This window comes from Myxocyprinus asiaticus, chromosome 48, assembly GCF_019703515.2.
Source record: "Myxocyprinus asiaticus isolate MX2 ecotype Aquarium Trade chromosome 48, UBuf_Myxa_2, whole genome shotgun sequence".
In the NCBI taxonomy this organism is placed as follows: Eukaryota; Metazoa; Chordata; class Actinopteri; order Cypriniformes; family Catostomidae; genus Myxocyprinus; species Myxocyprinus asiaticus.
This window is the reverse complement of record NC_059391.1, coordinates 7541236-7558155: the sequence shown is the minus strand read 5'-3', so window position 1 is coordinate 7558155 and position 16920 is coordinate 7541236. Positions and strand designations below refer to the sequence as shown.

General features: G+C 37.9%; 1 protein-coding gene across 2 annotated transcripts in view; it reads right to left on the bottom strand.

Moving 5' to 3' along the window:
• Nucleotides 1–16643, bottom strand: part of LOC127437604 (non-muscle caldesmon-like) — a 38856-nt gene extending 22213 nt beyond the window's left edge. The window contains exons 1-4 of one of the 2 annotated variants that reach the window (XM_051692633.1): nucleotides 16400–16643; nucleotides 8538–8684; nucleotides 1000–1375; nucleotides 776–915 (exon numbers count right to left, since the gene is read on the bottom strand). In XM_051692633.1, coding sequence (XP_051548593.1) covers nucleotides 776–915; nucleotides 1000–1375; nucleotides 8538–8684; nucleotides 16400–16458 — 722 coding nt within the window. In that variant the 5' untranslated portion in view covers nucleotides 16459–16643. The remainder of the gene's footprint in view (nucleotides 1–775; nucleotides 916–999; nucleotides 1376–8537; nucleotides 8685–16399) is intronic. The other variant, XM_051692631.1, reaches the window with a different exon arrangement.
• Nucleotides 16644–16920: the final 277 nt, after the last annotated feature.

Genomic DNA, 16920 nt, shown 5'->3' with positions numbered 1-16920 from the left:
ATATGGACCTACAGAGCTGAGATATTCTTCTAAAAATCTTTGTTTGTGTTCTGCAGAATAAAGAAAGTCATTCACATCTGGGATGGCATGAAGGAGAGTAAAGGATTAGAGAATTGTAATTTTGGGTGAACTATCCCTTTAATGGCAATTGGCATTAAGAATAATGAGAATTACAAAAATACTCAAAAGTAAATGTTTAGATGCATTACGGTCGGAGATTTATTTATTTATTTTTAGGTGAAATGTGACCTAGACGTGGTTTTGTGAGATTCATCCAAAGAGTGGTGAAAATGTGTGTAGAAACAAGAATTGTCGAAATTAACACGTCAATGCTTGCAATTATTTTAACAGGTTAGATTCTAACATTTTAATCAGCTCCGTGTGAGTTCTGAACACTGGTTGGAATAGGGCAAAACCTTTGCAAGGTGTCAAGGGGCGTTAGACTGGCATACACCACAAACACATAAAACAGCGATTCCGTGTGGTTTATCAACAGTGATCAAGTGATGGAGAAAAGAACCTCTGAACTATACATTTTTAGTGCATTTCTGTCTTTATACTGTGGAATGCTTTGTTTGAAAAAAAATTAATAAAGCATTATTGTTACATATTTTTTGTTGTTTTCTTTTCTAAAAAGGAAATAAATGCATTTTGACAGGAAAAGAAGTATGTATAAAGTCTTTCAAAATATACAATTAATCGCAATACACAATTGTACAAAGTTTACACAGTTGTAAAAAAAAACACAATAATTAATACAGTATAAGCACATTACCTTGGAGATCTTTTGGTTTTGACCAAATGTGATGTCACTTCCTCAACAGCTGCTACTCCATTACCATTAGGCAGTCTATCCTGCTGTAGGAAGACTTTAGAAGTGTATGACACCTTCACCTCCTTTCTCTCCTCTTTCATCTGTGAATGAGGGCATTGATTTAGACACAATAATAAAAGGCAACATGTACAGTACTTCTAATATAATGACACTTCTCATGGTACCTTGTTCACCATTGGTGGTTTTGTTTCCTCTTGAGTTCTTTTGATGTGTCTGATGTCTTCATGCCATTCCTCTGGACTCTGACTGTTCACCCTCTCATTGCTCTTCCTCGCTGGTCGTTGTCCCTCTACCTCATCCTCTTGGTTTGTGTTTTGAGTTTGGTGATGCTGCATTGAGGTGGTGAAACTGGTCTTCTCCTTTTGTCTAGATCTTGCATTCGCTCTTTTATCCTCCTCATGCAGCTCTTCCGCATGACCGTTCTGTTCTGGTCTAGGACGTGTTCCTCTTTCCAGCCTCTGGGTCCAGTCGCTGAAGCCTTCATCCTCATCCAGAGTCATAGGGCTGCTGGGTTTGAAGGTGCTGAGGTCACCTTCATAGCTGCATAAAAAATAAATAAATAAAAAAAACAGCTAAATTTAACAGATTATTTTTGTGGTGTTGTCTATTGTTTAGTGCATGTGCTGTGGTGCTCATGTGGGAGATGTTGGTTTGAATTCAGTTTGTGTCAGGTCCTAGCCCCATTTTCCCTCTCTCTCACTAATATTTTTGACCAGCGACTGTTAAGATCTAAACAAGGCAGTAAAGCAACAAAAGAGTTCCATAAAAGTAGTCCATTCATTTTGTGTGCTTTATTCCAGCTCTTAACCCTTACAAATTATTCTGGAAAAAAAATATTTGGCAGAAATTTACAGCTCTTCACTGGTAGTGGTGAAATAGCAGCAAACATTTGGCGACAATGAAGAGTTTACCGCAAAGCTCATTTGCATGTGGAAATAATGAGTGGCAAATTTGTGGCAACATTTCAGCAACTCTTTTTTTGTAAGAGCATTTAAGTCATTATTTGATAGAAACACTTGGCTTTCACCATAGCTCTCATCCAGTATCTCATTCGACTTACATTATATTCAAACTTGACACCTCAGGTTTGCTCACCAATGTTTTACACCAATGAGTTCAATAACGCATCGTGACAGATGGAGTTTGAAGTCAAATCTGGTGGGACACGAATTGAAGCAGCAAGTTTAAATTTGCACAAGTGCAAATTAAATTTTAAGTAAAATGAAGTCAAATTAGATTATTAGTGAGCAATAACTAAAATTTTGGTCTTTTCCTTATGCAAAGCTATCATATGGAAACATAACACACAAGTTGTTTGGTTGTGAGTGGGTCTTTTTCATTTCAGGAGACACCTGCATCCAATACTATTAGAACACCCATTTATTGAAGAAAATTGAAGATTAATTGAAGAAAAATATTTTCCCTACTAAGAACAGAGATTAATCCAAATAATTTAACAGAGCAAAGTAGGTAAAGTACAATTGATCATCCTGTCACAAAATGAACAAAAACACTGAACTTTTCATTCTTCTTTAGGGCATCCTAGACTCCATTATTTTGGGGTGAGGCTCTGGACCCTTTTACAAGAATGAAAGACAGACCTATTTAATCACATTTATCAGGGGTCTGGGCAAGTTAACATTCACTCAGGCATGAACGGCTCCAGTCAGTGAAAGCAGCTCATGGCCCACACACCTGTACTGGTGTTACTTTGACGAGAGAAACTATGCTCTGAAGTCACTGTGCCAAGCCATTAGCACGAAAGACCAACTTCAAACACGCTACTTCAAAAACAGATGTCTGAGGTGCGTGTGAGGATTTTGAAAGGTGCTGTTTGTTGTTTTCTTTCATTTGCCAGGGACAACCAGACGATGGTAGCCTACTATACACAGAGACGAAATGAGTGAAATCAAGATAATATGGGCTATGTTCATATATACTGTAACTTACTCCACTTCATAAATGCTAAAAACAAAAACAAATACAAAATAGAAAATTATATTTTTTGATACACATCTGGATAGTCAGAGTTACTGTTACAATAAAATGTGATATTAGCCACCGATGTCATAAAATAAAAAAATATATAAAAATGGCAAAGTTTTTGAACACTCTCAAAAATACTGTAGTTAGATGGAGCACAATGGATTGGAACTGAATGCAAAGGTCTTGAAGCGCATTTTTAATGTTGAATCATTTTTAACTTCACATTGCGCCTTAATAATGAACGCTTGAGGTGCGAGGTGCTGGAAGAATGAGATCCGTCAGATGCGATTGTGTGCTTTAAGAGTATGTTCGAAACAGCATCACATAACTACTAACATACAACATTTGCAGATTCTGCAGTACAAAGTATGTATACTTGCACAGTATGCAAATTTTACGTATGTTTGGAGTACCCAGACAGACTCTTACATTTGCCAAAATGTGCATGGGAGCACATTTAATTGAATAGTATACCTACGGAGTGACAAATTCAGTAATCTGCAATTTTTAAAATGTTTTATTTGACTCATTATTTCTTGACTGCCAAGAGTTGAAACGTTTTTTGCTGCATTCTGTTTCATATAATAATCTGTTAAAAAAAATACAGTGTGCACTGCACAGTAAGCATTAAGTTGGTACTATGTTCTGAACAAAGTCCCTTTCAAGGCAAGTCAGTCCACTCGGCGGCCACCTTGGGAATACTCCCGAGCAGCTATTTTCTATTGAAACAAGCGGCAAGTACAGCTTGTATGTACAGATACAAGTATCATAAATTGCACTTATTTAGCTTAGATCATGTTAAAAAAAATGCTAGTTTTCAGGCTGGTCCAGCTAATACACGTCCACATTCTCGAGTTAACTGTCATTCAATGTCTCTATGAAAAGATGATTGGCTCTTTTATCTGTAAGGAGGGATTTTTCTAGATCTGCCCCATTGAGCGTTCCAGCGTCCGTCTCAGCTAAACTGTCTCTGAAAAGCTTAACTGTATAGTGCAATAGTCTGGTTTCTGAAGTAAAAATCCCACTCTATTTTTCCATAGACTAATTGATTTTCAACAATAACTTATAAATATTTCAAGACAGACCTACCTTGAGCTCTGAAGTTGTTTATCAATGGTATATGCTTCTGTTGAAGCCATTCGTCTGTGTTATTTCGACTTCATTGTTGAAAAATCGAAATTGCTAGCGGAATTAATGGTAAACAACTACATTACCCATGGTACAGTAGAGAACGGTTTATCAATCAGAGAACTGCGGCCAACGAAGCCCACAAATTCTGCCTCGGAGCAATCGCGCACTCCCATGACGCACTGTGAGTGATGAAATCGAGTCAGTCTCCCTTTACCCTTAAACAACTTCTCTAATCATACACATCGGAATATTTAGCAATAAACATAAAATATGTTGTTTCTATACTTATTATCAACAACCTAAAATCAATAGTTTGATATATTCCTGTCATTTTTTATTCATTTACATCTTTCGCAATGCTTCATGGGATTGTAGTTTTACCTTTGTGAAAGACATTAAGTACATAGTGTCACATTTTCCCTGTGTTTGCATTGAATTCTATGTTGAAATTCTTGTTTAGTTCCCATGTTCCTGTTTCCTATTAGTTTGTAGTCCTCTTGTAGTTTCATTTTATGATTGGTTTTCCCCTGATTGTTTCCTCAGGTGTTCCTCGTTCCCTTGTTTGCCCCTGTGTATTTAAGCCCTTATTTTCCTTGTTTCCTTTGTCAGTCTTCACATGTTGTGTCATGTTTTGTACCTGGTTCCCTGTGTTTTGTTTTCATTTTTATTCTGAGTTACTTTGTTCATCTTTTGTTTCCATTAAAAGCTGCACTTAGATCCTCCATCCTCGCCAGCCTTGTTACAGAAAGACTGACCAAAAAATGGATCTAGCGGCTCTCAGAATTCTGCTCCTTCAACAAGGGGACCGTCCAGTTGAGGATCACGTCTGTGAGTTTTTAGAGCTGGCAAATGTAGTGCACTATCCAGACCGCTCTCTGGTGGTTTTCTTCCAGGCCGGTCTGAATAGTGCACTGAGGGAACTGATGCCTCCGGCTGATTCTCACTGGATGCTCGGCGAATATGTGGAGAAGGCTCTGGAACGTTGCAGTTCCCTTTATACAGTGGATTATGGCAGGAAACCCAGGCCAAAACCTGCGTCCTTGGCTCCCTTGTCGAAGCCTTCCACAGCCCCTGTCTCCAAGTTGTATGATCTATTTCTCCAGCGGCTCCGTCTGCTCCCCCACAGACTATTCCTCCAGCGGCTCTGCTGCCTGACCCAGTCCCTGCCCTGAGGCCGCCTCCCAGGCCTCCTGACCCAGTCCCTGCCCTGCGGCCGCCTCCCAGGCCTCCTGACCCAGTCCCTGCCCTGCGGCCGCCTCCCAGGCCTCCTGACCCAGTCTCGGCCCTGCGGCCGCCTCCCAGGCCTCCTGACCCAGTCTCGGCCCTGCGGCCGCCTCCCAGGCCTCCTGACCCAGTCTCGGCCCTGCGGCCGCCTCCCAGGCCTCCTGACCCAGTCTCGGCCCTGCGGCCGCCTCCCAGGACTCCTGACCCAGTATCCACCTTGAGGTCATCTTCTTGGTCTCCTGGCCGTCCGCCTGATCTGCTCTGGTCTCCCTGGTCTCCTGGCCGTCCGCCTGATCTGCTCTGGTCTCCCTGGTCTCCTGGCCGTCCGCCTGATCTGCTCTGGTCTCCCTGGTCTCCTGGCCGTCCGCCTGATATGCTCTGGTCTCCCTGGTCTCCTGGCTGTCCACCTGATCTGCTCTGGTCTCCTGGCTGCCTGCCTGATCTGCTCTGGTCTACTTGGTCCTCTCAGCCTGCAGCATCGCCCTGGCTCTCCATCCCTCCGGCTCCACCTTAGTTTCAAGCCTCCCTGACTTTGCCTTGTTCCTCTGCTCCCCTTGCCCCTTGTGCCCCCCTGAACTACCTGTTTTCCCCCACACCCCATGGACAATTTTTTTTTTTTTTTTGAAGCGTCTGGAATCCTCTCTTTAAAAGGGGGGCTCTGTCACGTTTTCCCTGTGTTTGCATTTACTTATGTTGAAATTCTTGTTTAGTTCCTGTTTCCTGTTAGTTTGTAGTCCTTAGTTTCATTTTATGATTGGTTTTCTCCTCATTGTTTCCTCAGGTGTTCCTCGTTCCCTTGTTTGCCCCTGTGTATTTAAGCCCTAGTTTTCCCTGTTTCCTTTGTCAGTCTTCACATGTTTTGTCATGTTCTGTATCTGGTTCCCTGTGTTTTGTTTTCATTTTTGAGTTACTTTGTTCATCTTTTGTTTCCATTAAAAGCTGCACTTAAATCCTCCATCCTCGCCAGTCTCGTTACACATAGCCTTGTACTTTTGTCCAATTTTCAAATATTTTATTGCCTCAAAACAAAGTCTGTAATGTTGTGATTCACCTCGGAGCTGGTTAGTTTGGTTAATGGCTCTTTTATGGAGGATTTTATGAATAGCCTGTTGCGCTCTATTAAAAAATAGCATAATCTAAATGCAAGAATGAACCCCACGTACAGTATGTGCCCCTCTAAGATTATATGAAGAAAATCCCACGTAATTTTATTCTGGTTTTACTGCAGGAACAATAATTTAGTAACTATGAGGTTTTTGGTGGAAACTATTGTTACCATGGTAAATAATTTTAAGGGATTACTCAAAAGGTTCACAAAGCATTTAAACTACACACGCACCTGAAAAACTCAAAATAGGGATAATAAAGGATCAAGCTATTTTTAATGCAACCAGCTGCACTGTCACTGTTTGCTGTTCATTGAAAAGCCCTGATTTAAAGTCTATTTCATCTTCCCAGTAGCTGCTTGAAAGGAATGCAGAGCACATTCCACAAGATTATTTAAGCCGAAGTTCAGGAAAGCATAACGACTTAACCTCAACAATCAGTCAATAGAATTCAATACAAAATTTTCCAGTTAAATGTGAAAGATTATTTACAACACCAAGGTGTAATTTGTGTGAGACCAGTTTGAAAACTCCCCTGCATTATTATAAACCTCTTTCTATGTCAGAAAGATCTAACAAGTTCTTAAAATGATTCACATGTCTCCAAGCCAAGAGCGAAACTTAGTCTTTTTTATAATTAAGCATAATTACAGAGTGGTACTAGACAACCTATTTCTACTGTAAACAAGTTTAATCAGAGAGCTCAGAGAGATGTGTTTAATTCTACGCCAATAAAATATGAGGGACAGACATTCCATAATGTTGCTTTGATTAAAAGCAAAGCCCTATGGTGTGGGATATGACATAAACCCTTTTCTAAAGGCTTGCCCAGCTGAAAATTCTTCAGAGATTAGGTAATGATGTGAGGGCAGCTGTACCCCGTCCATGTGTGTGTGGCTGAGGGAAAAGGAGACAGAAATAGAACTAAACTGACCCTTTGCTAAGCCTTGCCTTATAAATGTTACTGACCAATCCTGTAAAAATATGGTAAAACATTGTTGCCAGGGCACATACTGAAGTATATTTTCCCCTTTTTCCAAATCTTTAAACAAATCTTTTCTGATTCACAGTCTCTGAAGTTTTTAATCATGTTACTCATTAATACCCATTTCCTTACGGAAAAATAGGAAATAACATGCTTTGCAATGTCAATTGCATTGGGCATTTCCAGCCCATGTAAGGAAAATATCCATTCAATTTGATCACATTATAAGCACTAGATTAATTGATAATAGCACTCTTCGCTGAAATCTGAGCAACAGTAACCAAGGTATGCAGCGTTTTGCTAAGGGTCAATAGAACAGGGTCAGGAAGGTTTAACTGGTTAGCATCGACAGTTAGCCCCTGCTGGTAGATGCCGTAACTACACCATTATGTGGGCAAAAATCATCTTTTGTAGCCACATATTCTAAAGAATATGACATTTTTCAAGCAACATATTATAAATCTAAAATATGTCATTATTTTAAATACTTACCAGTGACAGATTTTTGGAGGGCTCATAAAAGTGAAAATTGTCAAATTGTCACTCGTGAAGTCTTGAAACTTTGTGAGTTCCAACAGCAAATCAGCATTGTCAAGACATCATTAGGGACTTTAAGTGACAGCTGTAGGCATTCTGTGTGCATGCACGATTTTTACTGTTTTGGTAGCATTAACGTTAGCGTTACAAGAGATGACACGTGGCGAGCACATTAAGTAGCCTGAACATCCTCCTCAAAACTCATATGTTGCATTTGCAGCACAAAACCGCTAAGTGGTGCTATAACCACAGAAGTTCATAGTTAACTGCAGTCATCAACACTGATAGGCGAATATTGTTCAAAGAGTAAATCTAGGTTTTCTTGGCTATGGCCTTGTAATCGTTGTAGCCAACCTGTTTGCATCTGTTGCTTGAAGTCCCCTTTTTCCAGTGACTCCAGAGTTATTAGTCACATGGCATTAACATATCAGGTGATTGGCTCAAAAAAATGTGCCCAGAACTGACCAACAGCGAAATTTGCATGTACCAGCCAAGCAACTACCATTGAGATAAATGGCTATGATAAGTTGCTAACAGATAGCTCTCTCCAGGCATTACTCTATATACCTCCTCCTTGTTCAATAGCAAGCAGACTAAAGTCAGACAACATGCTTCCTAGCATGAAAGGCTACATTGTTCTCTGTATTTTAGATGGAAATCTGCAATAGAACAAGCCAAACAAAAACCAGGTGAAGTGTGAAGGATAGAAACATGAAGCTTGTTTTACACTTACAGGCTAGCCTCAGGTGGGCTCGTACTGTCCTGAGGAGACCCTGTAGATCCAGACAGGCTGTGTTGATTTCGGAAGGCCTCCCGGATCCTACGCCGTCTCTCTCTCTCGATCTCTTCTGCATCTTCGATACTCCGCTGGGCTGTCACTCTGCAGGAATAGAAATGAGAATGACCCCCTCGTTACAACCATTTTTCTTTGTCGACCAATATGATGAACGACCCATAGCCCAGAAAAGCGTTACTGACAATGATATATGGACTTCTTAAAAGATGTCTCCAACAACAGTTTGTTTAGTCCCTTGGTGGAGATTAGGAGCCAGAGGAACATCTGCTTTGGCTTTCACCACCACCGGTGGTTGAGTGATGGAGAATGGAGACCCATGCAAACTCACCCTCAAGACGTTGAGGAATCTCTATGTTTATGTAACCTGTAAACAAATGCAAACTCTAACATGGATGCATACACAAGTACACCCTCTTCAAGTCTGTGCTTGTGTGAAGATGCATGTGTAAACTTTCTACGCTTGGCCAGAGAATCTGTGCTTACACCAAACTGGAAAAGCAAGCAAAACAAACTGATTTCATTGGTGCATGAAGATGTATTTGCTAGTGCTTAGTCCTGCTAATTTCTTACAAATGTAAAAGGCAGGAAGCAGTAACTTGGCTTGTCCTAGAGCATAATGGATCTTGAGTCAGGGCTTAAAGTCTTAGTCTGGCTTCTGCATCAATTAAGGGTGCACACAGGTCACTAATGACCATCAAAAGAATTTCAGGCCAGATTACCATTGAGGTCGCAGACTGTTAAAATGGTTTTACAACTAGCCATAAAAGCATATGTTGACAGATCAACAGTGCTTCATCAACACTCAAAAAAATGTTAAGGTTTTATAGCCTGAAGCCATAGGATAACCTTTTTAAATTCCACAGAGATATTTTTTATGCTGTAATTCTTTAGAAAACATCAATGTACTGGTACATACACTGATCTGAAGATCTTTTTAATTGCTAAAAAAACATGTAGCTGACTCAAGAACCTTATATACGAAAAATAGCTCTTTGAAGAGGGTTCTTAGTTTGATTACATGAATCGACTTTAACAAAAATTTTAGCCCCTATTTGCAATCGAGCCGAGTCTGTGCTTGTCAGCTCCAGTCTACAGATATTGGACCAATCAGAGTTTTACAGAATATCACGTAGTATATGATGGGTACTGACTCTGATTTGTTAGGCAAGAAACAAACTTTAAGCAAGTCCACATATGCAGTTGCGAGCGTTTGGCCAACGCATTACCAACGTGCAGTCTGGCTGAACATACTAACGCATGTTCTGTGTTACTGTGGTGGTAACAAACCTTAGTACTTAAGGGGGGCAATCTTACCCCAAGGGTCTAATTTTATCTTGTCAGATCAAAATAAAAACAATATTTTTTTATTTCAAAAATCTAAATACTTTACTGTGTCCTCAGATCTCCCATTAACAAATAGACATAAAACTTTTAATATCCAGCATAATAGAATGTCAGAGATCACTATTTTCCAATGACAAAACATTTGATCATTTAACCTCAAAAATGTTTCGATGGAATTCTTCTAACAAATGTTGATATTCAGATGAAATATCAAGATTAAGAGGAGCTCAGACATTCAATAAAGGTGCTGAGATTAGATTTAGTACCATATATGATCAAGAAAAAAAGTTAAGGTGGTAGATTCCAAAACACTTTGATCCAATTTCATAACTTACAAAATGACAGTGTGAAAAGTCAGCCCTAAATATCAGATCTGAAAAACAAATCTAAATTGGTCGCAGTGTGATAATAGCCAAGGACTTCTTTCCTCCGGTTACCTCTTTACTTTTCCTTTCTTTCATTTCTTCTGCAGTCATCTGTATTAAAATCTAGTGATAGCTGGGTGGATTTAGACAAAGGAAAGTCCAGTTTCAACTAGTGGAGAGCAAACCACATATTGAAACTACCGGTGCACTTTCACAAAGGGCTTACGGCAGGATCTGATGTGTCACACACATTTCCAGTGCCTCTGATTATTATATGCTGTTAATCACTCAACAGAGATTACTTCATTTTTTGGCAAGAGTAATTTGAATGATGTCAGTCCTGCCAATGATGTCATTCAACATCTGATTTATTTACCACTATCAACCTGCCTACTTTTCTTTTTCCTTCATCTTGTCTGGAAATACCGTCTTCCAAAATTCATGAAAGTTAAAACAAATTTTCAGTCGTTCTAAGTGTATGTCAAACACAGATTGACAAAATGTATCTCAGAGCTATTTCTGAATAAAATAGGAAAGACAAAGTGAAAGAGAAAGGGAAAAGAAAAGACCCTGGCTAACATTCGACATGTATCACCTCCTTTGAGTGCTCAGAGCAGGAAGAATTTGGAGGGGTTGGCAGATTGGGTAATGTTTTTCGCCATTGTTGCCTGACCTTATTTACCCCAGCCAAGACTGGTCTTGCAGTGGACAGGTTGAGTTAGATGGGTCAGTCACAAATAGGTCACCTGGAGGTTGACCTCTGACTCGGGTTTCCCTTTCCAACTCTAAACCCTAATTTTTAAAGCGGAAATGTGTCATTTTGTCGAAGTTAAACACTACTATCCTATCTTAAAATGCATAGACAAGTATAAGTAAGCCATTTGTAATTTGATTTCCTCAAAAAGTGTAAACAATTTGGCTCTCAAACAGTAAAATCTGCCAATTGATCAAACAAAGACAGGACTAGGAACTGCATTACTACTACTATCTCAGATTACAGGCATATTTGTGTACCTGGGATGTATTTCTAGGAAAAACACATTTCACACAACTATTTTAAATGTTCATAGTCAGTTTAGACAAAGACAGATCTAGACTTTTTTATTGTGTCTCAAGATAATAATTTTAGTACATTATGATAGAAAATGCATGTTTTGGTGTTGTTCCCAACCCTGAGTTTCAAATATAATGCCATATTTAAATTAAAGATTTCCTACAAAATTTTGCAATTCATTTGTTTATTTTAATTAAACATTGTTTAAGATTATAAGCAAATTTTAGGTGTACTGTACATCTGGATTTTGTTCTTTATTTCCTTTCATTTATACCTGTCCCTTAATGTATCCGTCATTACCAACACACTTTTCATAATGCACTGAAATAAAGTTTTTCAACATTATGTTTATTCAGTAGCTATAGTAACTTGAGATCCTAGTGGAGCACATGTCTGTCAAGAAAGAAGACTGGTGTTCTGATGTCCAGAAAGGTAAGAAAATTTACTCTTTATTCTTAGTGATAGGCATGTACACTTACTATGTGTCAACACCAAACAAGCAATATTTATGTTAACTTAATTAATTTTGATTACTTTTTCCTTCTTTACTATTTAATTTACTGTAGTTTACATGTAGCTATCCAACTAGACTTGCTAGGCACCATGAGGTGAGTTTTTTTTTTTTTTTTTTTTTTTTTGCAAAGATGTCATCACAAGCATAGTCATCACCAGCACGTAACAGCTTATGATAGTGATTACGGGTTGTGGTGGCAATGACGACACCCAAAATGCCAGCAGCCCAATTCTGCCTCTGTTCTGAGAAATACCCTAATATAGATCTTTTACAGATTGAGCCATATGCAAACAAAACATGTTAACATACTGTACACTTTAACATGTACACATTATCAGATGAAAATCTGGAGAGTGGGAAAGTAATTCTGCCCATGAAAAAATTCTACCGTATCACCTTGATCCTTCAACTGTACTGTTTTCTGATCCTCTTTTTATGAAAGAACAAATCATTGTTCTCAGTGTTCTCCTTTGTGCTTGTTTACAGGGAAACAAATTCTGCTATTTGAGATCTGAGTGATGGATGCAAGTATTTCTTCCTCTGGCCTTTTGTATCTGCAGTGACTGCTGGGAGGTTTATTGACCCTCTGAGTCAGATGATGTCATCATAGCATAGGAGTAAAGGCGAGTTATTGACAAACTTTAGTATCTTCATCTAGTGTGTGGTCACAACATCACATTCATGTTTTCCAACGTATCCAGAACTGAAGGAATTTCAAACGAGTCATCTAAGCCGTGGGATGTGTTGAATCATGAATACTGCGACATCTGTAATAATGTAATTTAATCAGAGAGTGCTAGAATAGATTTATTTCTTAGCAAACTTAAAAAAGAGAGGATAGATTCCTGAGTTACTACACATGAAAGTTTAGACAAATGCAACTTTCTCACAAAAAAATAAAAAAATCAAATAAAATAAAAAAATAGAAAGAGCTGATGTATTTGCACAGTATTTACTCATATAATCCTATTAATATATGGCTGGGACATATTTACACACATTCCAATCCATTACTCTGCAACAGCTAGTCACCATATGATATCTGAGTATCTGGAACCTTATTAATTCCAAATGGAACACGACCTATTTCTAAAAGCCACACCGTGTTCTGTTTGCGTAATTACATGGGGGGTTTGTTCAAATATGCCATAAGACCTTGTTTTCACATACAATTTTTGGATTTTGTACCATTTCAGTGACTCCATCACAGTGCGTTGGCTGACGTCTGGTTGAGACAACATCAAGAAAGAAACAAAATAATTCTCGTAATGCTTAGCTAAACATAACGCAGCCCAGAGGTGCCCTGCCGTGTTTATTCTACTCTAAAATGGTGAACCTTCAGAAAAGCACACTGTCACGGGGATGGTAAAGTTTATTCCCCCTTTCAGTCAAACAGCTAAGCCCTCTGCATTCCTGCAGCTCTTATCAGAGTATCGTAAACAGAAGGGTGGTTTGCGTAAGGTCCCCGGATCAGGGGGTCACGGCTTTGACCACAATGAGAGAGACTTCTCATGCCAGTTAAAACCAATGAAACATCACTGATTTTCTACTCCAGTTTTATCTTTTTTCCCCTGTATTAACTTGTATAAAATTTTCTTTTGATAGAGGAGACTGCTAATTTTACCAAATACAGTTTTGATTCCAGGTTTTGAGTCCTGAAACTTTAACAGATTCGTTTCTTTCAAGAATGAGGAATTTCTTTGAGAAGGCAAAGTCAATCACCTTTACAGCTCTACCTGCAATAATGGTGTACAGCAATTTTAGTCAGATACTTTAATCTCCTGATATGCGAGCCTGACTGCTGTTTACAATTTCTATTCCCTTTTTTGATTTGTAAGTAGTAGCCCCTAAGAAACATGTAAAAAAAAAAAAAAAAAAAAAAAATATATATATATATATATATATATATATATATATATATATATATATATATATATATATATATATATATAATTTAGACCAAATAGTTTTCCTAAAAATGTATGTCCACATATGTGGACAGCGGGACTAAGTTGTGAAATTTTAAATAATACCAAGCTATGGAAAGTCTGATTATTTTTTATCAAATTGTTTATTCTGTTTCCAGGAGTGTTGATCATTCATGTTTTTGAGACATTACAGATGTTACAGCTGATTTTCTGTAAAGCTGCTTTGGATGAATGTCTATTGGGAAAAGCACAAATAAAAAATCTGTACAAATAAAAATTATTTGACTTTACTTTTATGTTACAACAAAAATGGTTGTTTGGCAACAAAATCTCAATGTTCTCTCTTTGCACATCAAACAAACTAGTAATAGCCAGTGCTGAAGCATTTTACCAATCAGAAATTAGCATATTTAATTCTAATTCAAAGTAATGGTCAACATTGTCCAAATCACTGCACACCATGTTAAAAAAAAAATTGCATGAACAATTATTAAACCCATGTACTGATTATCAGTGTCCCATGTCTGCCAACCATGTTGATGTGTGCAAACATCATCTGCAGCATGAAACTGAACATTTTACCAGATGTTAGAAGTGAATGCACTTGGCTGCATAGGAAAGCTAAAGGATGCTACTTTGCTCCCTAATTAGTGAATGACTTAACCTCCAGTGTGCTGTCTGTCTTCACTGGTCTCAGAATAGTTTGAAATGCATCTTATTTTCAACCTAACTCCGTATACATTCTCTGGAAGCAACAATTTCCAGCTTTTGGATGCATCCATTGATTCTCAATGTGATAATGCACAGTGAATATGGGATTTTTATGGAAAGTTTGTCCTATTGTCCACGTACGTGGACATTGTGTTTAACAGCATGCAGTTTTGCGATAAATAATGCAATATTTAAAATGGGGTAACACTTTACAATAAGGGTACATGAATAATCATGTATTAATACCTGATTTAATTCTTACTTCAGCATGAATTAATGATAAGTTAAGGCATAGACTAATCAAGAACTAATGAAGAGCTAACTTTAACTATGACTGAAGTCATATGGATTCATGCATGAATAACAGACACCTTAATTACATGTTAGTACATGTTTGATAGTAAATGTATTACTTAACATTTGATAGTAAACTCCCAAAATGTTACATCAAATGTTTTTTGACTCCTATTTTGACTCTCAAATGAGTTGGGTTGTTGGCAGTTGAAGCTGTCTGTATTTGAACTTGTACATTGTGACATTTTGAAATGGCTTGTTTTTGGTAAACAAAACTGTAGTTTACTAATTAATAGTTGGTTTACATCACATTTACAGCAGATTTATAGACATTTACAGCCAGTCATATCACTGTATGTCACTCCTAATGCAGGTCAGCAAGACGGATCCCCTTAACTTTAATTATGGGGCCTGAGTGAACACAATGCCCCTTCTTCACTTTTCTCTCCACAATCTAGTAGCACCTCAATAACTCTTGTCTGGAACTCACAAATTTCCTGCTTATAAAAGCCTCAATAAACTACATGACACTCTTCTCTATAAAGACAACAAGGTGTGAAGGTATAATAAACATTTGGCTGTTGTGGAAACATCAAAGCTACAACCATAAAATATAATGCATTTCCCCATCACTCAGACTAATTAATGTGATTTAAATTCTATTTAATCTTTATTGAGACTGTAATCTCAAGAAAATGTGTCCGGGTCATATTTCACCCCAAAATCCATAGAAGAAAAACGAGAAATTTGCATAGAGAAAATAAAGCCTATTTCATTTTCACAACAATTTCTCCCCAAATTCGTATTACTGTAAGGTGTGTGGACGTTTTATTTTGTGTTCTTTCACTCACTTATGTAATAGAGTATTTTCTTTTTCCTACTGTATGTTACTGAAAATGAATTAATAAATTAAAGGTAGTACAACAAATGCTACCATAATGTATAAATACTTAATTCAATATATATATATATATATTGTTTTTTTTTTTTTTTTTTTTTTTTTTTTTGCATTACAGTAATGCGAATTTGTGGGGTGAAATGTGCTTAATTGTGCTTAAAAAACAATCTAAAATCTTAATTAGTTGCTTTAAGCACATTATAATGACTAATTTTTTCTTTTGATTTTGGGCTAAAACATGACCCAAACATGTTCTTCACAGGCTTCATGAGATTCACCCTAATTGTACTTTACGTGGTTTTGTCTTAGGTCTCGACCTCTATTTGACTATTTAAGTAATCATAACAAACACAATGCATTGTCCTGTAATTAGCTTTGTTGAGAAAGCCTCTGCCAAAACCATAAAAGTTAAGATATATGTAAACATAGACAAAAAGTGAATGCCCTCCACAACAAAGAATTCTTAAAAAAATAAATAATAGTATTGCAATAAGCTGTAATATCAAATAAGCTTTCATTTCAAACATAAATAACCCATATTAATTGAGCATTTTTATGAATGATTGACCCTGAAAATGACAAGATAACAAGGACAAAGGAAAAACAAGCTATACCAATCATCACACCAGAGAGCTTTAAACCTGAAATTCCTCAATACAAAAGTAGGCTGGTATACAAAATCATTCCTCACCTCAGAAGATTCTGCAAACCCTGTTTGCTGGAGCTTCGTCTCATGATTGCACTTGACATTGTTCCTTCTTTTCTTTTCAGGCTTTTTGTTGTGGAATTCTGGGAAGTTTTGTATTCCGTTGAATCTGACTCACAAAGACTCCCACACAAATGCTCACACTCTTTCTTGAACGCTCAACTTTTGAGGAGAGATCCACGCGGTGCTCACTCCTGTCTCTGAGACGGGTCTTTAGTCACACACTCTCCCCTCCTCCTCTTCTCCTCCTCCCTTTGCTTTTTTTTTTTTTTTTTTTCTGCATGTGGTTCTCATTGAGAGAGCCCAGTCCATCGCCTAACATCTTTTCTAACATCTTTTGTGGCTGTCCCAGGGGAAAATGTAAGTTGATAACCCACCCCATGCTTTGAATCCAGCCACCCAGAAGCCCTCTGTCCCGAACCCAAAACTCAGGCTATCTTTTACTCTGCTTACATAGACAATAAAGCTCACAGACAACAGCTCACAAACAAACATTCAGCAAGAAT